Source organism: Eucalyptus grandis, chromosome 10, assembly GCF_016545825.1.
Source record: "Eucalyptus grandis isolate ANBG69807.140 chromosome 10, ASM1654582v1, whole genome shotgun sequence".
Taxonomy (NCBI): domain Eukaryota; kingdom Viridiplantae; phylum Streptophyta; class Magnoliopsida; order Myrtales; family Myrtaceae; genus Eucalyptus; species Eucalyptus grandis.
In genome coordinates this window covers 26,632,103-26,654,707 of record NC_052621.1, presented here as the reverse complement: position 1 = coordinate 26,654,707, position 22,605 = coordinate 26,632,103, and the positions used below count along the sequence as shown (strand labels likewise).

At 42.2% G+C, this 22,605-nt stretch overlaps 3 protein-coding genes across 3 annotated transcripts; 1 reads left to right on the top strand and 2 right to left on the bottom strand.

The window, feature by feature from the left end:
- Positions 1-3,602: 3,602 nt before the first annotated feature.
- Positions 3,603-5,424, bottom strand: LOC104422499 (uncharacterized protein At3g17950). Its single transcript, XM_010034831.3, has 3 exons — positions 5,075-5,424; positions 4,729-4,884; positions 3,603-4,336 (listed from the first exon to the last, which is right to left on the bottom strand). The coding sequence occupies exons 1-3, from the start codon at positions 5,084-5,086 to the stop codon at positions 3,869-3,871; spliced, it is 636 nt and encodes a 211-aa protein (XP_010033133.2). The 5' UTR covers positions 5,087-5,424; the 3' UTR covers positions 3,603-3,868.
- A 4,305-nt stretch (positions 5,425-9,729) lies between these two features.
- Positions 9,730-10,294, bottom strand: LOC108955470 (cyclin-dependent protein kinase inhibitor SMR10; the record flags this gene model as incomplete). Its single annotated transcript, XM_018863319.2, has 1 exon — positions 9,730-10,294. A coding segment is annotated over one exon (423 nt), but the record flags the coding sequence as incomplete, so codon positions are not given.
- A 7,198-nt stretch (positions 10,295-17,492) lies between these two features.
- Positions 17,493-22,541, top strand: LOC104422498. Its single transcript, XM_010034829.3, has 5 exons — positions 17,493-17,769; positions 18,454-18,731; positions 19,247-19,320; positions 19,498-21,124; positions 21,428-22,541. Exons 2-5 carry the CDS (start codon positions 18,554-18,556, stop codon positions 22,108-22,110), a joined length of 2,562 nt encoding a protein of 853 aa, XP_010033131.2. The 5' UTR covers positions 17,493-17,769; positions 18,454-18,553; the 3' UTR covers positions 22,111-22,541.
- Positions 22,542-22,605: the final 64 nt, after the last annotated feature.

Here is a 22,605-nt window from a genome sequence, read left to right as displayed (position 1 = left end):
TTATGTTGTATTCCCTCTATAAATAAATGAGAGTCCTCAATTGTAAGGCAAACCATTTTCACGAATATATGAGAATTCCTTGTGTGAATGAATATTTAATCAATCGTTTATCCAAGGATGTTGGTGGTGAATCAGACAATTCCTTATCCTTGGCTGGTGGAGCAAATCCTTTATGCCTTGGTGGGGGTGAGCTGTCATCTATACCAGTTTTTTTATTTGAGGCTAATAGCTTGTGCCTTTATATTCTGGCGGTGAATCATCCACATCCTTTGTTTTCTTGCACATCATTCCCAGAAAATCCCTATCCCTTAATCGAAAAATCCCCGTTCCTGAAATCACTCACCTGCGCACGCATCAACTGGCCAAGGGGACGACGACGACGCGGGAGGGTGGAACGGCACCGATCGGATGATCAGAACTCCAAAGGAAAAAAGCACTTTGAATGTACAACTTTAAGCCAACACAAGAAGAAACTTGTTTGCTCAATAAAGCAGGCCCGTCGTCAGGTACTTTTGGGCCAAGCGAGTTTGGATCGGAAGTAAATTCCATGGAGGAAAGGAGTTCGGTTCGGCCTGGTAATGCTCCACAAATCCTGTCAAGATCAAGAAGTTCCCCTGCGATAAAATGGGGGGAAAAAGGAAGGCAAAAGAATTGTCGAGATCGATAATCCTGCTGCTTTTCACTCGCCGGGATCGTCTAGCAAAACAGGGATTTCTCCTTCATTTTTGGGATAGTAGCACAAACAATCCCTACACCGTGATCCAATAAGTAATATCGTACATATACTTTTAATTTATGTAATATGATCCGTGAATTTTGACTTTGCATAATGTTGTCTCTAAATTTTTAATTTATTTAATGTGGTCCATAAACTACTGATAAATATTCAATATAACATATAAACTATATGAAAATATTTAAAAATTCGAGAATCGCATTGAACATTGAACCAAATGAGACCACATATATGGACCATTTGTATCATTTTACTTCTATTTTTTTCTTGCAAACGAAGAGCTCAAAATGTCAATCATAGTCCAATGCTAAAACCATTCCAATTGACTCAGTTGTTTCACATGAAAAGTTCTAAAACTAAAGCGAGGAGAAGAGCATAGATGACAGTGAATCTAAAGTTAAGTACGAATCTCAAAATTATCATTAAGCAATGGACTGAGCATGACAACATAAGCATATTATGAAAGGTTGATAACATTAAAAATCTCAAATTGAAAACAACCCCCATGACCTGTTTACACCAAATTAACTTTTGTCTCAAATAAATCCCAAACCAGTACCCTTGACTCGTATCTAGCCTATCAAGTATTTGTTCAATATGCTGTTAAAATGCATACATGTTAACGCACGTGACAAATAATTTCAAGAAAATTCAGACATGGAGAGTAATAAATTCGAGGACAAAAATCCATGTGTATCAATGCGATATTGGAGATGGAGAGATTTGAATCAGGGATATTGGTTTATAAATTTTTGTTAGGAGAAAATTAATTTAAGGTAAAGGTCCATTTGTTTGAAGAAAATCTGCTTCAAGAAATTGTTTTCCTATTTTTCGATATTTAGATTATAGAAAATTAATCAATTACAAAAATGTTTTCATAAATTCAAAATAAGTTTATATCGGGAGAAAACGACTTTCCCTTTTAGTAAGAAGGAAATCACTTTCTTTAAATCATCAAATAGATGAAAACTAACTATTTTTTATGGAAATGATTTTAATGAGTAATATATTTCTTTATCATCAGATTTTCACCGGAAAAAATGCTTCCTAAATGTATCATGAATTGTATCGATCTCCCATTTCTAATGGTTTTAACCTTTTGTCTATAAGAGTATGATAGCTACCGCAAAGTCGAAGGCGAAGTCGTCGAAAGTTAGCGAAGAGCCAAATTCGTCGTATGCGCTCCAAAGTCATTGAAATTGACTTATCAATGTCGAACATAACTGTTCACATCTTCGACATGAACCACATTTTTTTGCCGAATGTCTCAATGAATAGCATAAGAAGAGGCCCCATCCCAATCAAATCAAAAGCAAAAGTTGCGTAACTTTCTCGCTATCGTCTAATCGACCGTTTTCACAATAAATAATTGGTACTTTGAAAAGCGAATTTCCCTTTTACTGAAAAATAAGAGAAATAGGAGACAGAGACGTTAAGGAGGCTCGATGATAATTTTCTTTCTTTGTTTCTTTTATTATTTTTCTACTCTCGGAAATAGGTTTGGAACATGAATTTTGTTCATTTCCCACGAAAGATGCATAAGAAAGCATTCTAAATATAAAGAGAGGTTCGACCAAAAAAAAGATATACAAAAAAGGAGAAAAAATGGAAAAGAATTTAAACTCCATTTATTTTGAGAAAAATAAATAATTTCAAAAAATGTTTTTAAATGATCATTATTTCGCTAGTAAAAACTAATGAACGAAAATAATTTATTATATATGAAAACATTTAGGTATAAATTATTGTCAATAATGCTACTATTTTTTTATTGATTGATTAGTTCAGGCGATACGAATAATCATTTTTATTTTTTTTTCAATTTATTTATGTTTCGCGAAACAAATTAAGCCTGTAAATTAATTGGAGATTCCGATGGGGTTGACTTCCGGCTTCTTTACCTCCTCCTTGAGGACTGAGCACATTGTTCTCCATGCTCGTCCTCACCTGATCCAACCTCACATTCTCCCGCAGTTGGAACTGACGGACAAACCTCTTGTTGCTATGCTCCGCCCGATGCGCCATTGCTCGCCCTTCTCCTCTTCCTCCTTGCTCCTCTCCCCATCGATTTGGATCACCAGCCCTTCATCTAGCTCCACCTTCACCTCCTCCGTCCTCAGCCCCGGCACGTTGGCCTTGAACATGTGCACTTCCGGTGTCTCCTTTTGGTCCACGCATGACGGCACTCGCAAATGGCTTAACTTGTGAGAGAGCTGTTTGGTTCGGTTTGAGATTTTGACAAAGGTGTATGAAAGAATGTATATATATATAGTGGGAGAGCGTTCAATTTGTGAACGAAAAGTATATGGAAATAGAAAGCAATGTCCACATTTGATAATTGTTGACCTTCTTGCTGTCTTTGTATCTTCCTCTTAACCTTTTATCAAATCTGGAGCATCCACATGTCTTGCGATGTTAATATATTCGGATGGTCATATGAATAGACACTTCAATTTACCCCCTACAATTAAGTCTTTTTACATAGATAACTCTTATTATTCTCTATCCTAGAAAAAAATTCGTGATGGAATCATTATAAACATGACAAGAAGTGGGGACTACCTATTTAAGAAATTGTGACTCATGATAAGAAGTTATTATTTTCATAACGATCCAAAAATGATTATATGCACTCAAATCGTACGAGTCCACATAATTTAATAATCGAGATGAATTGACTCTCGTTGCCATGCAAGATTTGCGGACTACCAATAATATTTCACCACTTGTCATATTGATACATGACCAATAATATTTCGCCACTTGTCATATTGATACACCACCTGCTCTCGCAACAAATTGAAGGACGCCCTTGAAAGCCCTTTCCCGACATAATCCCACCCAAAATAGGCCGGTTCGGACTTCCTGCAAAGCCGGCGGGGCCATTTACCTTCGAACGCATCATAAAATTTCCCCATTTTTTTTCTCACTCTACAAGGATCGAAACAAAGTGAATCTTCATAAGCTCTCACGAGCAATTCTGGTCTGTTTCTACTTTCGGTGCGTTGGTGGGGGAAAAAGAACAGTAAAAGTGAAAAGCAAGAGAAGTTAAAAAAAAACTATCAACAAGGCCTAGCGGCATAGAAAAAGATCCCCCCGGACAAATTCCATTCACCAAGGTCAAGAGACCCTTCAGCGAGAGCCGTTCCCGCACGCACAGCAAAGAATCAGGGACACTCCATACCCATCGCCCTCCTCCGCTCCCGGGCTTGCCGGTCTAGGCGGGGCGACGCGGCCGTCGACGAACAGCGAGTTCGACGCCCCGCTCTCGCGCTGCGCTATGACGATCTCGTCGGGCCCGTACATGATCGGGCTCTGGCCGCCGGTCCTCCTGCATTCGTCGGCGGCTTTCCTCTCCACCGCGAGGAAATGGCCGAGCGACTGAGCGGCGGCGGTGGCGGCATTGTCCATGTTCTCCACGTCGGTACTCACCCCCGAGCAGAGGGAGAAGAACCAGATTCTGGGCCTGGAGCTTTTCTTGTTCTTGACGGCCTCTGGTTTTCGGATCCTCGTCGATCTCCGAGAGAGCTCCAACATGGTCGAAGCGCCTATCAGGCTCCCGAGGGTGATGCTCCTATCGTGGAAGAACGATCCCGTGGACTGAATGACGAGACACGGTTCGGTTAGTGAAATCGACAGGGGTTCACTAGTCCAGTTTTGCATGAAATCGCGAAATTGCAAATCCTTCATTCACATGAATTTGACTAGAATTAGCCGATTTATCGAAGCCCGGATGAATTGATCGGCATTATGGATGTTTTCGAAGTCTTCTAATTTTGTCCCCACAAAATGCTTTTACAGAAACTAAATACTCTGTTCATTGCTGTTGGGATCTTTCAGTCCAACTAAGTCTGCATGACAGCCAATTTATAATCTCATCATTGCCTTTACCTTTCTACTTTACGTTACTTTTCAAAATGGCATCTTTGCTTCTACAAGGATTGCGCTCATAGCCATTTTCTGGCAATTTGCCCTGCAAATATTTCACTGACCTCGGTGTCTAAATCTGATGAAGAGTCTGTGGAAGAAGTGGGAGAGCCGGTGAGCAGAGTGTTGAAAGATATGGAACCGGTCGAGTTCTCCCTGCCGTTCCTCCCCAACCCGACCCTCACGTTCACCGGCTGCAACCCCAGGGGCCATCCCTCTCTCTGCAAAACAGGATAGATCAGGATCAGACCGTTCGCCAGAAACAGAACACGCTGTTTCGAAAGGACATTGCACGAACAGCGTAATGTACCATCTTTGGCGTGTCGAATTGGTAAAGCACATTCGTTGTCCCAAGAATCTAGACCCAGAACGAAAAGAAACGAAACAAAAAGAAAGGGAGAGAACGGGTACCTGCTGAGCCATGTCCTTAGGGCACTCTGTCTCGACTTCCTTCTTCTCACACCTTCAAGCCCTCGCCCGTGGCGAGACGCGAGACATTTCCTCCAACGTCGTTGCCTCTAGAAAAGAACAGGGCAAGGCTGATTGATCATTCAAGATGGTGGGCTATATACAGAGAGAGGAGGGAACAACTGGATCCGCCCCCACAGAGAGAGAGAGAGAGAGACAGACAGAGACGGGGGTCAAAAAGGAGGGAGAGAAGTCGAGTCGGAGGACTGATGATTTAGGTGCGCTCTTTTTCCTGTGCTCTTTACGATGGCCTTGTTGACCAGGAAAAAGAAAGGAGGAACAGAATCATTGTCCGCCTTTCGGAGTAGAAAAATCGCTGGAGAGAACAGGGAATTTAGGTTTCAGTCTTCGGAAGCAGGTGTCCTCCGCAATACGACAAACGTGTTCCGCCAACACCGAGCAGTGCTGTAACGGTCGGGGCTCGTGTTCTTAGATCAGTGCGGGAGAGGGATTCTGCATTTTCTTTTGCTCGCGCCTCGAAGACTGCAGAAAATAAGTTTATCCATACCCTGCAACTCCCCTCGTTTGTCCTGAAGCTGATTCTCCATAAACATTTGCCTCCGATGTCGCGACTCACGACACCATTTGGGTTTTATCCTCTCGTGAAACGATTAGGATATTATAATTTTAAAAAGCGTGGGATCCTCACTTTATTTCTTACTTAATGCTATCACTTCTGCTCAGATATTGAGAAGTAATTTCTCTACAAATCTTTCAACCTTAATTTGGTTCGGCTATATGTGACTGGACTGGTTGTGAACTGATTTGATACAGGAGATTTGATTCAAAATACCATTTGACTGTCACACCAAAAAGAATTTGCATGCTCAAACTCGAGACCCAGATCAAGGAGATAAGCTAGTTGGGGAAAAAAATTGAAAATGAGACATTCCAATAAAAGTAAGTGATGGAATAAGTATGTTATTTTCTAAGGAGCTTTCGTGTCTTTCTATAGTTATCTTAGAGTTGATTAACGTTGTGTGAGCCTTATAAAATTTCAAGAGACTAACTTTGCGGATAGCCAATCAACTTACCTAACAGTATTGAAATCTTGTGATGGTTTTCTTTTGCATGTACTGCATCTAAGTGATTTAGAATGTGACCCAAAACCAACCCGGCCCGACCCAACACTTGCTCCGGCGAGACTCTTCGGCCCTTTTTGAAGTCATGGGCCGGCTTGCAAATGGCCGGTTGGGCTTACTGGGCCCGTCCTGGCCCAATCGTCTGTGCTATTATTTCGTCAGCCCGAACTACGAACGGGCCTGATTACAAGTAAGCTCGTCCATGAAAACCACAATCGCACTTCCTCTTTTGGCAGTCCAATTCGCACTTTGACATGCATTTCTTCAGGACGATCACTTAGCAAAATCCAAACATTTATCATCAATTGAGCCATAAAACTTACAATTGCAAGTACCCTCTAGGCTTTTCATTAAGTTTGTCGGTTTTTAAGCAAACAAAAATTGTCACGCAGCTTTTCAAAATTATCTTTCAATCCTACCTCGCTGTTCATGGAAAAAGAAAGTCACGTAAATTTTCCGTTGACTAAATTCCTATGGAGCTAACAGAAGGATTAAAATGAACTACCGTGACAAGTTTAAAGACTTTAATGCATGAAATGAAAGTTTCATGGCTCAATAGTCCATATTTTTTCGACTAACCATTCTGTTTTTCATTTTTCTTTTTGACTTTTATGAAAAATCTCGCCTTAAATAATCTGTTCAATTGTCATCGAAACAATTGGATATGCTCTTGCAAAGATAACATAGATCAAGACACTGGCTTTTTTATTCGGCTAGCGAATATATTAATTGGCGCTAGTAGAAAAGTCAAAAAGTGCTACGAACTTTTAAATGCGTTGTTGGTTCTTGCATGGTCCGTAGCTAACCGGCCAAGCGCCAATGAATCTTTTTTACTTTAATTCCTCCGGGATATACCTACTGCACATGACTTTATATTCCCCAATTCATACTTTACAACATTATCATTTGACTTTCTGCAGGAAAAATATAAAGAGATAACGCCACACGAAATATGTGCATCGCCATCTCAATTTATCCGTCAGCAGGTCCCGTCGTTTGTTTGCGGTAACCCTTATACATTCCCGGTAAATCTTTTTCACATATTTACAGAGTATGAGTGATATTCATTAGGGGTGATCGGTTCCCACTCCGGTCTAGTCCTATCCCAGAATAGGGAATAAGATAAGAGTTCCCTGGCAGTCAAGTGGAACTGATTGTGAGGTGAAAGCGAAAGACCAAAAGAGGAGATGAGGCGGACATGAGACATTTAAAAAATAAAAATAAAATATCTGTCTAGGCCGTCTGGTTTAGTCCAATTGCCCCTTGGGATTGGGAAATGGATTGCCTGAACACCGGTTCCATTTCTAGAAACTGGTAGTCGGACTGAACCGACTAATTAGATTTAGTTTGAGTGATTCCCAGTTCAATCAGTTCGTCTTGTTCATCCCTAATTTTTTTCACGAACTAACGACTTGTAATGATGAAGAACGATCTCATTCTTTCATGGTGAAAATGTTGAATGAGGTTTGCCAATTTGGGTTTTACCACGTAAAAACAATACAGTTTACCATTGCTTATCACAGCCATAAATTTTTCCGGGTAAATGCAGGTTATTCTTGATGCATGTAATATGTACTTGGTAAATAGAAGTTGTTCGTGATACCTGCATGCTGTTTGTGGTAAAATAACTAATTTACCATGAGTGAATAAGGTTTACTAGTGGCAGTTCCTAATAAATACAATTTGTTTATCGTATATACAGACAAATATAAACATCTTATTTGATAGATACAAGTTATTCTTGATAAGTATAATCTACTCATGATGAATATGATTTGTTTACGGTAAAATTTATTCTGAACCGATAATTTTCATCGTCAAATAGACTCTATTTATATATGAGGTTACTAATAATAAGTTATAACTACACTTTACTACAGAATAAATACAAATTTTCTAATGGAGATTCGTGGATAACGAGGTCTTCTTTTACTTACAATGAAAACGGTATGCTAAGTTTGATATGCTAAACGAAGTAAATGATCTCGTCTCAAGTTGAGGTCATCTGACCAAAGAAGGCCCCTACCATAGAACTAAAGGCCAACTCATCGTTTCACATTATTTATACACAGAAAAGCAGTTGAGATATGATAGATCGGCCATCCCATTGGAGCAACCAAAAGCTTTCTTGCATAAACAAAAGAAAAAAAAATCAATCTGACGATGATATAAACAATGTATTCGGCAAAAAGGAAGGTCGAGTCGAGAGAAAGAAAGGAAAATAATATCGATGATATCGGATTCTAATACATGTATCGTCCCCATGATCGTTTCCATAAATAAATCCTTCTCCTTCCTCTTTACTTCTTTTCCAGATGTAGCAATAAAGAATGGCCAGTGCCGGCTAACTAGGGTTAAAACATTAAAGATTATCGAGACGAGATGAGACGAGAATCAGGGCTCGCAGCAAAAAAAGGAAACCTGGGAGGTGGCAACTGGTGCAGCATTTAAAGACCCCTCTGGCAATGGGCGGCGTGCCATCTTGAGGGAACACAGAGATCCCTTTCGTATCCATTAGGGTTCAAGAACAGAGAAAGATACAATGGAAAAAACAAATGGAGCATGTCTGCAATCTGCATCTCTCTCTCTCTCTCTCTCTCTTGCCAAAGTCAATGCTGAACAAGAAGAGAGAGAGAGAGAGAGAGAGAGAGAGAGAGAGAAAGAGAGAGAGAGAGAGAGGTTGCATGTGGTGCCGGGAATGAGGGGAATCCGATGCAGACATTGTGGATGACATGTTCTTGGGTCCGTGATATCCACTCACGTCATCCCAGGGTTCCCAGTATCCCATCTGAATCCGAGGTATTAATTGCCATTGCCATTTAATATGCCGTGCCTCCACGACCTTTCGTTCCTCTAACCACATCTTTGATGAGCGAGTTATGAGTTAAGGACATTGTCCATTTGTAAGGTTAACTCAAATTAAAAGTAAATGATGTCCATATTTGTAACCCATCAATCAGATGTTCGGTGAGAGGAAATTGAATATTGGGGAGAACATTACCTAAACGAAATTATGGACTTCCATAGCATGAGGAGTTGAGGATGTTATTGTACGCCTAAACCACACGCACATCAAACTTGTTAAGTTAGCGCATCAATGGAATTCGACCCGTTAGCCATTTAAGACCGTCTGAGATATTCTCGTTCAATAAAAGCCAAGCGCTTTTCTGCTGTTGTCTCGAGTCGAATCGGGAGATCATCCCCGTTTACTTGTAAGCAGTAGCAGATGATCAACTTACCAGTGAGCATGTGAAATAGACCTCAGTGTTGATTACACTTTCATACTTCAATTCGACATCTGTAATTCAGTTCGAGTTCGACTCAACTTCAATTTTCCTTTTTAGCTGCACAGGCGATTTTGATAACCTAACTTGAGCGTGAAAATTCAAGCTTGATCATGTCGGAGTCGAGCATCGGGGTTTCGACTTCAAAAAGGAAAGCGGTTCGTTCATGATGAACGCGAGGGAAATGCAGCGTTCAACCAAATAACGAGATTACTAAAGAGGGAAAAGAAAGGAAATGAAGTCCGAGGAGAAAGTTTCCATTCTCGTTGAGACAGAACAGCGCAACGACAACAGCTTACGAAGGATCTCTCGTTAAAAACATCAGCAGAATAATCAGTTCCACATCGAAAGACTAATTTTACAAAGTCAAATTTTCAACACAATGCCGTCGCGTTGCTTTCCAACTTCACTTTCTTGATCTTACTGTATAAGTGTCTCCGGATCGCCGGCGGGAACAGGGAATCGATCTCGTCCGTCAGGTCAAGCAAGGCAACTCCTGCACTGCGGTCTTTCCTCTTCGCTGACCGGACCGCTCGGGGCTTCCTCGGCGCCGGCGGGCACTGAGCTGCCGCCGGGACTTCTGCTTCCCGGCCTGACGAAGTTGTTGTCGGGGTCGGGGTCTTGAAACCATCATCGTCTTCTTCGACGCTGCTGAGTTCTCCTGGAGATGGAAATTCTACAACCCGCTCACTCCGTTCTTGGGCACCAACTTCTGAAATTCCGGCGAGGTCTTCCTGGACGAGAAGCTGTCGAGGTCTTCCATGGCGTCGAGATCTCTCTTCGGTATGAAGATAACTTCAGAACTTGCCGTGCCCATCGAAGATTAAGAGCTAAAACTAAGTCGGAACCAAGAACCGAGGGTTTGCAGGAACGGGAGTGCGTGGGGCAAATGCAGTTGAGCTTTGCTTGAAGCTAAGTGACAAGAAGGAGAAGGAGGGGAGGAAGTGGTTTGGTTCAGGCTAGAGACGGAGAAGTCTAGGACACAATGAAGGGAGGTGGTTATTAATATAATAGGCGGACTTCTCAATTTATACGTGCATGTTCGGTAAGAATCCCACGTTTAAACCTTAAAAGAGACCGGATGAATCTGAAATTAAACACTCGACTTGGGATGCCGTGGATTTCACCGTTAAATCACGGCATCTCGCACCTAGCCAATCACTATCATTCCGTGAGTAAAGTCTAATTTAACATATAATGCAACAACATCCGTGAAATTAGTCGAGTTGAAAAGTTTTAATGGTTGTATAGTCAAAATCGTACGCCGTATACACGGTAAAGTTGTAATATAGGAGTAGGCTGCATCTTAACCAAAAGAAACCATTTAATTTTTTTTTTCTGGGTCTTTAATTAGCGAATTCTTTTTGCAAGATTCTTTGGATTTTAGCTGTGAGGAAGCTTTGGATCATGAGAGAGAGAGAGAGAGAGGGAGAGAGAGAGAAGGTGGGGGTGGGGGAGGGATAGAATTTCTAATGTCTCAACCCACTTCGGCGAAGGATCCGATGCAACAAATATGTGGCGACATCCACGTTAAACAAGAACTGAGAAAAAGAAGAGAGAGTCGAATCAGGTCGGACACAAGAAGCTTAAAGAAAAAACTATAAAAGATCTCCTTAAAGAGGGAGGAGGGAGGGACTGCTTTTTCTATGTTTTACATGGCTTTCTGAGTAACTTTTTGATGCATGCTGCACGTGCTTCGCTACAGGAAAACCACCTGTTCTCATCGAGCTAATCCGCAGTTGTTAACATAATATAATGCGAAAAGACAAGTACGTTAATCAGCAATCTTAATGCCCCTTTTCCCGAGTATATTCGGTGTCGCTATAAATATCTTAAAAGTTTTATATTAACGCATGAGTATCGTGAATTCTAAATTTTATTCCATAAATAATTCTACTCGTCAAATTTAGGATTTCCATTTTATTACGTATAATGCATTTTCACGGTAGTTCTTTCATTCATACGTGTAGGATTTACACGGTTATGACAGGAGCGTTTAAGAATAAATGAGATTGCCGGCAAGTAATTTTTAAGTAAAATGTTATAGAAAGTTTGACCTCCAAAGTTTGCATGCATATTACTTTTGTCTCTTTCTCTCTCTTAGAAAACATATGGCGACACTTTCTAATTAAGGTCTTGGACGGCAATAGGGGATGGTCCATTATCCCAGAAATTTAAAAAAGAACCAAAATAAACTATGAGTCTATCATATCTAATCTACCGTACCATACTGTAGCCGGCCTAAAATGCCTGCGAAAAGGGCGATCGTTTAGCATATAGAGAGTGGCTCTTCGTATTATTTAAGCTAATAATTCGTCCATTTTAGCATTCATCGTCTTTCCTATTCTCGTCGCTATGTATGCCCACGTCAAGCTCTTTAGCTATCTATAATTCACCAAGGGAGGTGGGCACAAGAGATCGATCGACGTCAGTTTTTTCTTTTTCTTTTTAATATCTTGTTGGTTTAGACACAATAGCCATGGCCCCGATCGATGGCTCCGCCAGAACGTGTTGATTTTGTTACTAATGTGAATCGGATTTAATTTGGAAGTGTACTCACGATTCTCGTTGCATGCGAATGGGCGAGGCTTTGTGTACACGTGTAGCTCTAGAAAAAATACGCGTGTCCAAAAAAATCCCATAGTGGACGAAATCGAGAAAATCACCCGAAAATTCTTAAACTTATTTTATGGATACTAAGAGTGCGTTTGGTAACGATTCTATTTCCGGAAACAAATTTTGATAAAAAATGATTCTTTTTAATTCTATTATCGGGAACAATTTCTAAGCATTTTAAGCTGTTTGGTATCTGTAAAAAATTTCTGATTATGGAATAGAATTGCATTTGGTACCATGCTCATTGATTACGTTCCAAATCAAATTCTTTTAAGTTTTAAATAATTTTTTTTTTTCCTTTTTCCTTTTTTTTTCTTTCTCTCTCTTGTTCTTCTTCTTCGGTGACCAGAGCCGGACGAGGGGCGGCGACCTCACTAGAGCGTCGCCGGCAACCGGGTAGGGCTTGCCCCATTTAGCGAGGCCGAGCCTCGTCGATGGCCGTGCCGACCTCGCCGGGGTTGGGCGAGGCTCGCCTACTATCGGCGAGGCTCGCCTAGCCTCGGCAAGGCTTGGCCTCGTCGGACCTCACCACGGCCTAGCGAGTCTCCGGCGAGCTCGCCGGACCGGTTATTGGCAAACGGCGGTGGGTGGCGGCGGACGGCAACCGCAGGATGGCGGTAGATGAAGAAGAAGAAAAGAGAAAAGGGAAAAGAAGAGAAATTAAATTGAGGAAAAAGGAAAAAGAAAAGAACAAAAAAAAATAAATAGTTCACAAAGATTTAAAAAATTGTCCATATTAATGCCAGTCATGCCACGTAAGATAGCTGGCGCTCATATTAGTGATTGCCCGCAATAATTGCCGGAAAGACTACATTAATAATCGTCAAAAGATTTAGGACGAAATTGACAAAATCAAAAGTTTAGTATTGAAATAATTTCACACGATAGGTTTATGGTCATTTTCGTAATTTTTCCTGTAGAATGAGCATGTCGTACTTCTCTTTCTCTTTTTAATATTTTTGGCTCTAGAGGGCAAATTAGTGAGAAAAAGATAAAAATATTCAAAGATCCATAAGTGCTTAGTGGAAGAAATTGCTCCTGTGCGTAAGCAAGTGTTGGATTGATGGCAAACATGTATATTTTCAAACCCAAGATGATTAGTCAACACACACGTCAAAACCCATTTTGAGCACAACATAACAATTCCCCATCACTAGGTGTGTTGAACATAATCATATGCAGGCAAGGGTTTTCGGTTCATAAGGAGAATAGTCGTTCAGACAACGAATCATGAGTCTCCCCAATGCAAGAAGCTATTATTGAAGGCTGCTCGCGGTCAATCTTTGCATGATTGTGGTGCGAATAATGTCAAACATTTTCTTGATTGCTTTCCCGGGTTTTGCTTTGTTTTCTGCACTTTGCATGACGAGGCTTTGGTGGCGCCATTTGCCCTAGGATTCCCCGCTGAAAATGGATTGAGTCGAGGTTTGGTGAGGTTCTACTCGAGTTTGAATAATTATACTGGCTTTTGAATGATTATAGCTTCATCAATCGAAATGATGAAAAAGGGAATGTGGGATTGATCTATTATGCAGGAACTGAGGTCCACTGGGGAGGACCAAAGAGGGAGATGGCGAGGAGCATGGCATGCCATGGCTGACAAGCCGTGAGGTCCATCCATCCATGCTAGTCAACTTCGTCACAAAACTATATACACTTTCTTAATTTTTTTTTTATAGAACTAGGGTTAGCCTGCTATTAGTTGGGAGAGCCGACTCTCGCGTACATATGCCGTCGCGAATTTCTCTAATCTTGACATCGAACGTGGCCTCTCTCTCTCTCTCCACACGGATCTGAGCTAGATCAACTCTCTCGAGATGGAGCTCGTCGACTTCGGATCGACTCGATCAAAGGTCGAAAACCTCTAATCATCCTCTTACAGAGAGAGAGAGAGAGAGAGAGAGAGAGAGAGAGAGACAGAGGATTGCTTGGATTTCACCGCATCGTAGACATGATGAGGGGGTGTGTGTGTGTGTGTGGAGAGGACCACTTCGGCGGCTTTACACTTTTACATGCTAACGATTCCTGTTGATCAGTCCATACTCTACAAATCTACGCCACTCATCAGCCAGCAATTAGCAATTAGATCCGGATGGGGGTATAAGCTGCTTTTCCAATCATGTAGATCACTGCCACACTAGCATGAACACTCCACGTGCTGGCTCTTTTGCGTTGACAGGGAACGTACTTTTCTTTTTTGCTTTAAATAAGCGTTGGAGGCTGCTTCGTATCTAATCGCAGTGCTGCGAGAGGAATTCTTTTCTAGGGTCGGTACAAATCAGGGCGCACATTTCAAGTACTCTAGTAAATTTTTTATTCACGAAATACCTCCATAACTTCATGGACAACCTTATTAATCCGCCGAAACAAAAGCTTGGTTGATTTATATTAGATCCGTCAAAATGGATTATAAATTTATTTTTTTAACCCGTATTTGATGAGCTGGTGATTAAATGAGTTAATAATATTCAGTAAATAAGTTAATATTGATATTAAATTGGTTAATAGTTTATTTAGATGTAGTCCATCTTTATAACTCTCTCTCTCGACCTTACTCAATCTTGTAGTCATTTGCTCCATGTTTTCACATCAGTTTGGGTATAAGTCTTCTTATATTTGATTAAAAACATAAGTATTTTAGTAATATAAGTTGGGTTGGGTATGAAAATGAGTATTTTGAGTCAAACCATTTTTCACCCGACCCACCCGTTTGACGAGCCTAGTTCGGAGAAAACCATTTTGAGAAGCGAGGTATCACATAATTTTCTTCAAAATCTGAGCGAAAGATAATTTCTCCAATGCTAAAGGGATCAATCGAAGAGGAATTTAAAAACATTTAAGCTAATGGCCGAAACAGGATCTGCCTAACCCAGCATTCTCTGGGATCGCGCTTCGTACTGCATGTGTTCCGTTTTGTACATGCGCAAATTAATTGTTAAAGGGAAAGCCCTTTTTGCTTAATTAAAGTTGCAAAGCTGGGGCAGAGATCTGATATAATGTGGGTATGATGCTGAGAAATAAGGAGGGGAGGAGGGAAAAAGAAAGGCGAACACGCACTCTCATGGCGCATCATTGCATCTCATGCTCATGCTTCATGATGCTGCTCCCCCCGTTGCCGATCATGATGTCCCATCACCGGCAATCATGCCCCTGGTTTTTGCACCTGCTAATCCTTCCGTTAAACAAACTTATTTTGTTGCAGAGATGCTGCTCTTTTTGATCTCAGCCTTTGGTACCTCTCAATCATGGGAACGAGATGGAATCCGATAGGATTCGCGTGATGGGGATGTACGCGGCAAGAGTTGGCACGATTCCTCCCATCCTGGTCTTGAGCTGATTAGGGTTTGAAACAAGTTCTGCAGATGTCCTAAGAGAAAATATTACGTGCCAAAACGTAATTGATACCATAGGCACAATGTCGAGAATGGTCCTCGTGTTGTTGGCTGATATCTAATTCGATCTTTGAACTTTTAATGATATTTACTTCGGTCCTTATGGATAATTCGACTATATTGGTGTTCAATCTACTAGAATTTTTTGAAAGAGCTTAATGCTAGGTCTTGTAAAGCAAAATAACTTGTAGATAACGATGGTATGGATAAAAAGGGCTTTCAAAATCCGACTTTTAGATATAATTTCATCTTGTTCATTTGAGTTTTTTTTTAAAGGATGCGTAAATTTTTAGTTTTGCTAGCTCAATCATGATGATTGGGAATCGCTCTCGATGCCAGCAGCACGGAAAGTCAATATGGATAAAAGGGTCCTAACCGATCTGCTGGTTTGACTCGTCAATAACAGTCTACTACTTCAATGGCCCACTCGACGACGGGCTCGCTTTGCTGAGCTCAGGTTTTCCGGTGAGGCGTGTACTGGCGCTCGAACATGAAACTCATCGGGAGACATTCGCGACCCTCTTCGGTCGAGGCTCAAACAGGGCCCATCAAAGCACCCTAAATCGGTTTACCTGCAGACCCATCTAGAGAAGAAGCCAGAAAAGCCCATTGAAATCAGACACACGAAGGCCACATGGCTTCCCTTCAGTCAGTTCAAAGAAGTAAAGTCAAGCAAGCAGTCCAACGCCAACATGAGCCCAACGCCGAGTCTTATTATTCCTCTGCTGTCGTTTTCAAGTGTCGTGTCTTATGGCCGTGGAGTCGTATCAATGTTGCGAAAACGTGCGCAACCCTTTTGACTAGTCTCCTCCTTCTTCATTTGATCGCGTTTTCGTGGATTATGGATTTGTACGATCCGTCTGAACAACGTTTGACAAAGTCGTACCCGCGACGTCGTCCCCAGAAACCGAAGTCCTTTCCTCTCTTCTCGAAGGCCCCCTTCAATCCCCACCGATCACAAGTCCCACGTTGAAAACATCCGAGGTGAATTCCGGTCCAACACAGGCTTTGAAACTTTGAAACGTTCAATGTGAAAGCTTGTGTTTTACCCCTGACCTCCATCTTCCAAAGTCTGCGAAAGAGACCCCTCCACTTTGGAGTAGGAGAAGGGGGGTTGTGACGGATGCGTGAGCAGATGAACAGATCTTACGGCGACGATTAGGGACCGATGGATAGCTCGACGCAATTTTCTTTTGGTTGAATCAATAGCACGGCGTTGGAGATTTAGAGATGTGACATCATTCATGAAGATTTTCAAGATGGCCGAATTCTTGCAAGTACAGTACCATGCTCTTGTGATTTTTTGTTACCAAAATAGATACGGAATTGAGCCAAGACCTGAATAGTACCCTTGACCGCCATCAATCCAAATCTATCTTGTAACTGTATATGCACCCCTATGTAACTATCGATAGTTTTAGCCTCGAGTAATTAAGAAAGTCCGTAACCCCTTTCTTGTCAAACGTTTCTCGTTCTTAAGTTTCACGAAATGCCCTAAATAAAAAGCTTACTTGCACCCTCAATACAGAGGTCTACATCTCTCTCTCCATGATTGGCCATCTCCTTGTTTCTCCATCTCTCTCTCTCCCGTTCTTGACGCACGCATGTCTGCGCATTTTTCCATAAGTCCCCATACAAAGAATTGGGATTTAATCCGAAGGAGGGCAAGTTCACCAACTCCTCATGACCCACAGTGAGCAGGGGATTCATTCATTTCAACGTGATGATCCCGGGTTGGTCAGCTGAACTTTCTCCTTCCCCGAACCAACCCCATAGCTTTCTCCTCTCTTGCCTTTCTGGTTATCTTTCTTTTTGGTGGTAACGAGCAAGAAACGTCATGGAGCTTTACTTCGTTGACTTGATTTGGTTGACTTCGCGGTTGTTGCAATTTGGACCGGGCCAAAACAAGGTGGAGCGAGAGAGTGGACCAGTCTTGGGAGTTTTCTTACTACTTTAGCGTATCTAGCGCGCCATTTTTTGTGGGTGCTGGTCAGCCATTTTGCCTTCTTGGACAACTACCGCTAACGACTCCTCCCTCCTCCTCCTCCTCGTCTTTCCGATCGTAAAAATCAACCCTTTTTGCTGTTCCACACAAACTTTTTTTGGTTTTACGAGAGTTTGATTCTTGCAATTCCTGGTTGCCATCTGTTCAGACACCCTTTCTGATCTTTCTTAAGAGCAGTCCACGCTTAGTCAGACCGAGCCTTGCCCTGTCTCAACTCCATCAGAAGAAGCATCGAATCTTGAAGGGAGCAAACTCCGAGGTCTGTTGTCTTCAATTCTGCTGCTGATTCAAATGTCGAGAGCTTGTTTTGTATGCCCAGTTTCTTCTTCGTTTCGCTTCTGGGGGGTATGATCGTTTTTGCCGAGGGACGAGGCGAGGAGTTGAACAAACCCTTTCCGTCTCTTTTAATTTTGACTTCTGTCGCCTAATTTGCACCTCTGCGTTCACTTTGCTGCCTTAACTCTGCGTGCAACTGTGAACCTTGCCTTTCTGTATAGCAAACGGTAGTCACCCGAACGCCTATCTTTCGTTCCTTTTTAAAGTACAGAAAATCTGCAGTTGGACATGTTCAAAACACAATCTTTCGATCGGTAGTTAAAAGCGGGAAGTAGTTCACTGTCCATTGAAGTCTGTAGTCTGGTGCAGGATCGTCTGATTAGAAGGTTAAGAATGAATTGGGCATGCGATTCTAGAGCGTTTCATATCTTTGGGAAAGAGAGTCAAAAGTGGTTCTCGGGTTGCCGAGGGTTGTGCTCTGTCATTGGGTTCATTATAAAACTGAACTTATTTGGTTCTTGATGTTGATGATAACAAGGTCACAGGAATCTTTGGTGCTTTGAACTGTACTTGGGGATAGTACCCATCTCCGGGTATGGACTTGTTGGTGTACAACTCTGAAAAATGCGAACTTTCGCTCATGTAGTGCGTTCCTATGTTGATTCAGGTTCCAGCGATAAAGTCAGGTCTCGCGACATTACTTTCGGTAAATAGCTAAAGCACCATTCAAGACTTTAGGTGCGCTCTTGCGCTTCGAGCTCTCACGGATGGAAGGGGACGTCCAGTGGAGAGATCATGGCATCCAACTGCAGAACAGTCATCAGGGTCGCTGGTGGGGGTTACTTCACATCCTCGACTATCATTACAGGCGTCACGTCAGGAATGTCAGGAAAGCGCTTCACGGAAAAGAGCATCAAGGAAGAAAACACCGCATTCGTAAGCCATGTCAGTATTGCCTCATCCTCCCATGTCGCTAGTTTTATTGCCTTTTGCATTTATCCACTATAATAATGAAAAAGAGGGAAGTAAGAACCTTTTCAATATCAAATGGTCGCTCCTGCGTCCAAGAGACCGTTTCCTATGTTGATACGGGACTACTCTTTTGGCAATGACTAAGTACTCTTCCAGGTATCCTGTTTCCTGACACCGATGATCCGATTACCCAGCTTTCCTTATCCATGTTACCAATTTCGATAATAGAAAATGTCTAGCACCGTGAGGAATTTTTTCGCTTGAATTAATCAATGAATAGGATAACTTTATATTATGCAACCAACCGGAATATCAAAATTGCTTGGGTGGCTGTAGATATCACATTCCTTTTCTGAAATACCGCATTAACTGCAGGTATCAGTGCTTTGACATTTTATGGTATTGCATCAACTATGACAGCTTTGGATCTCGCATTCCTGTTCTATCTCTCGCAGTTCTTATCCGAGTTTATTTTCCTCTGGTTTCAGGTTGCGCTACACCAAAAACAATTTCCTTCAGCTGGGAGACTGGTCAAGGGCAAGATGAAGCAGAGCATCTACTGGTAAATTCGTGTTTTTAACTCTGAATTTCAGTGTACACCTCTCAATTTATACCATTGAATTGCTGGCTCTATTGGAAAATTCTCATTTCAATCACCACAATCCTTAATCAGAATGCTTTTGCTGGCACACGTGTAACGATGAATTTGGATATCTTTTGATTCTGAAACTTTCGGCAGGAACGGCCTAGCATAGAAGCTAGTTCTCTCGACGATGTTCCTGTGAGTAGCACCAGAGAAGTACTTGCAAAAGATGCGCCTGAGCAAAAGATCCATCAAGATTGGATTTTGAACTTTCTTTTACGTCGAAATCACCGCACCGATTCCATCCTTGATGAATTAAAAGCCGAATGGACAGATCCTCTTATAATCCTTCATGACGGAGCCGACCCTCCAATCCCCACATTGCAGGACCTTTATTCACTAAGGACAGGGGAGGAGGTTGGTGCTGGAAAAAGAGCCCACCTCTCCGATAGAGGTGGAGAAGTGAAGCAAAAGATGATGGACCATGGGCAGGGTGCGAAAAATTTGCAGCGACACGACAAAGATAAGACCGAGACAGTGAGAATCAACGTAAACAAGGATTCCCTACCCAATGTCGCCCAACAGCAAGATTCACATGCGGGTATTGTGAAACAATACCATGGCCAGCAGACATCCTTTAGAAAAGCAAGCTTCACAAAGTCTCGATCATTTCCCGTGGCCGATGCATCAGGCGCTAGATCTCATAGGCCAAGCACTCTTGAGCACAAGCAAAGTGAAATGTGGTCTTTCCCAAAGGGTGAAAAGCCAACAACAATCACTCCGGGGCTAAGCCTCACCTCATCCAACTCGCTACAAAATCACGACATACAATCAGTGCAGAGCGGTGCCATGAAGCGGGAAGATAGGGCTTCTTCCTCGGGCAAATCCCACCTGAATAACGTGCACAGATGGAATCAGACGGTCACGAATCAGATAAAACGCATCAAGCGTAGAATAAGGCGTGCATTTAAAGAAGAAAGAAAAGAAAAGGCGCCAGCTGATGCTGTCCTTGACAGAATTTCTCATGGATCTAGTTCTCCTGCCGACACGAAAGAGATTTCTGAAAATTCCCAGTACCAGGATGGCGAAAACTGGACCACCGTGAGTAAGCCAAACCACATGGAAAGAACTTCCTCTATACATGAGTCGCTGGATAGATATTCTCAGTTATTCGAGAACGCTTATGGGAGGGAGCCTAACCTGCATCATTCCAAGAGCCTAAAATTGACAGACGAAGACAGGAATTCCTCGGTTGGGCATTCGCGTAAATCTTTCAGAAGGAGACTCTCCCTTCCGGATCCTGAAAGCCTATCTTTCCTCCTTGGTGTGGTTTCTTTAGATGCTATTTGTTCAGACATGCGAGTGATGAAGGATGGTGATCTCCGTGGGATTACTGAGTGTGATTCGGGCAGCAGATTAAATTCTTCAGCTATTCCTTCAAATCCTGATGGAAGTGCTCCACTACAAGATAGTTCGGAGGTCAGGTTCCTTGAAGATATTCAAGAAAAAGAAGAAGATGAAGAAGAAGACGGTGATGGTGATGATGCAGAGACTAGTACTGAATTGCGCTCCAGTGCAGTTGTAGCTTTTGATCAGAAGACTGTTGAATATAGTGACAATGTTGTTGAATCGGCAAGGGAGGATAACAGTGCCCTGCATGAACGGGAGATGTCTATCACATGGGAAGCCGTCGGTCAAGTAGGTGAACTAAGTTCAGTTTGTTGTCCCAAACCCTTTCCAAAGGACGACAAAGCTACGGCGGGGGAGTTTTTGCCCTCAAATGGTATCAACTACATCTCAAAGCCAAGTTCCATTTTCGCATCATTCGCCTGGAATTACCTGGTTTTTACTGTCAAGAGTGCTACGGAAATGGCATTTTTTAAGCATGTTAAGATCAGTCGTGTCCTTGAATGCAGATCTTACAATTCATATCCTCTTTAAATTGTTATATGCGTTGTCTGATCCTAGTCAATCCAAGTTCATAATCAGACCTGCTATCGGAATGCATTTTACTATTCATCAGTCTGCTACTTTATGTCTCATGTGCAAGAGTTGGTTGTGACAAATTGATCCACTGTTGCTTCAGGTTGCATTCATCTGGAGGAGCCGGGTTCTCATGCAAACCTGCCCAGCAGCTCTGTCCTGGAAGCTTCGATGGTATCTTGCGAAGCTTTAAATGATACGGAGACTGGGATGAAAAACAACATTGTAGACCATTTCTTAAAGCCTTTGCACTTGGATAAAAGGGATGAGGCAGACTTTAACTACGTAAGTCACTTGCTCAACCTATCTGGTGTCTTTGAAAGTGAGCAATTCGAACGGTGGCAAACCACAGACCAACCGCTGAACCCCAAGTTATTAGATGATTTGGAGGATTGCGCAGCGGGCCACGAGCTAGGATGCTCGGATGAGGTTGCTGGTACGTACAGCAACCACCAGCTTCTGTTTGATCTAGTCAATGAAGCACTGCTCGAGATCTTCGAGCCATCATTGGCTTTCTTCCCCAAAGCCTTCTCCTTTGCTACCAATGGCAGACCGATCCCGAAGGGTCAGCACATGCTCGAGGAGGTCTGGAAAAGAGTGAACTGGCATCGCATCGGGCCGGAGCAGGACCAGACATTCGATGAAGTGATGGCTCGGGATCTGGCGAGGGGAGATGGTTGGTTGAACCTCCAGTGGGAAGGGGAGTGTGTGGCGCTCGAATTGGAGGATTGGATCCTTGACGATCTCTTAGACGAAGTCCTTGAGAGTGAGCAAGTTGGCAGGTAGAAGTAAGATGTCCGCATGACCCGTCTTCGCTTTCTTGCACGCCAAGTTTTGTTCATGATATGGTGGTTTTGTGCTGCATATCTTGAGACTGAGATGTCTTCTCAAGGGATCCTAAGCTCATTAGCTAGCAAGGGCTGGAAGGACTTCAGGATTTTAGAGTCGATTTTTATACGGCATGTCTGTTCTGCATCTTAATGGCAATCGGTTTGGTAACGAGGCAAGGCCGTTGAAGATTTTTCTTTTCTTTTCTTTTTTGTATATATGTTGATACGGGTCATGAGGGATCCGAAAGTTATTCATTGGATGTTGGTAGATTTGTTATGGTATTTTTGATCGGTTGGATTAGTGTGATGGAGAGAGTTCATTAACTTCACCATTCTCTGTAATTTATGTTTGACTAATTGAATGGAATTGAGATTGAAGTTTCTCCATTGCTAGAGCTTTTTTCTTAGTCTCCCCTTGCCACATGAGAGCTGAAAACATGTTTTAGGAGGT

Coding starts and splice junctions, on each gene's coding strand:
- LOC104422499 (XM_010034831.3), bottom strand. Junction 4,337..4,728: donor CATCAGATTTAGACACCGAG/GTCAGTGAAATA, acceptor CTCGTCATTCAG/TCCACGGGATCGTTCTTCCA.
- LOC104422498 (XM_010034829.3), top strand. CDS start 18,554: ATGGAAGGGGACGTCCAGTGGAGAGATCATGGCATCCAACTGCAGAAC. Junction 18,732..19,246: donor ACACCGCATTCGTAAGCCAT/GTCAGTATTGCC, acceptor CTCTGGTTTCAG/GTTGCGCTACACCAAAAACA. Junction 21,125..21,427: donor GGAGTTTTTGCCCTCAAATG/GTATCAACTACA, acceptor CTGTTGCTTCAG/GTTGCATTCATCTGGAGGAG.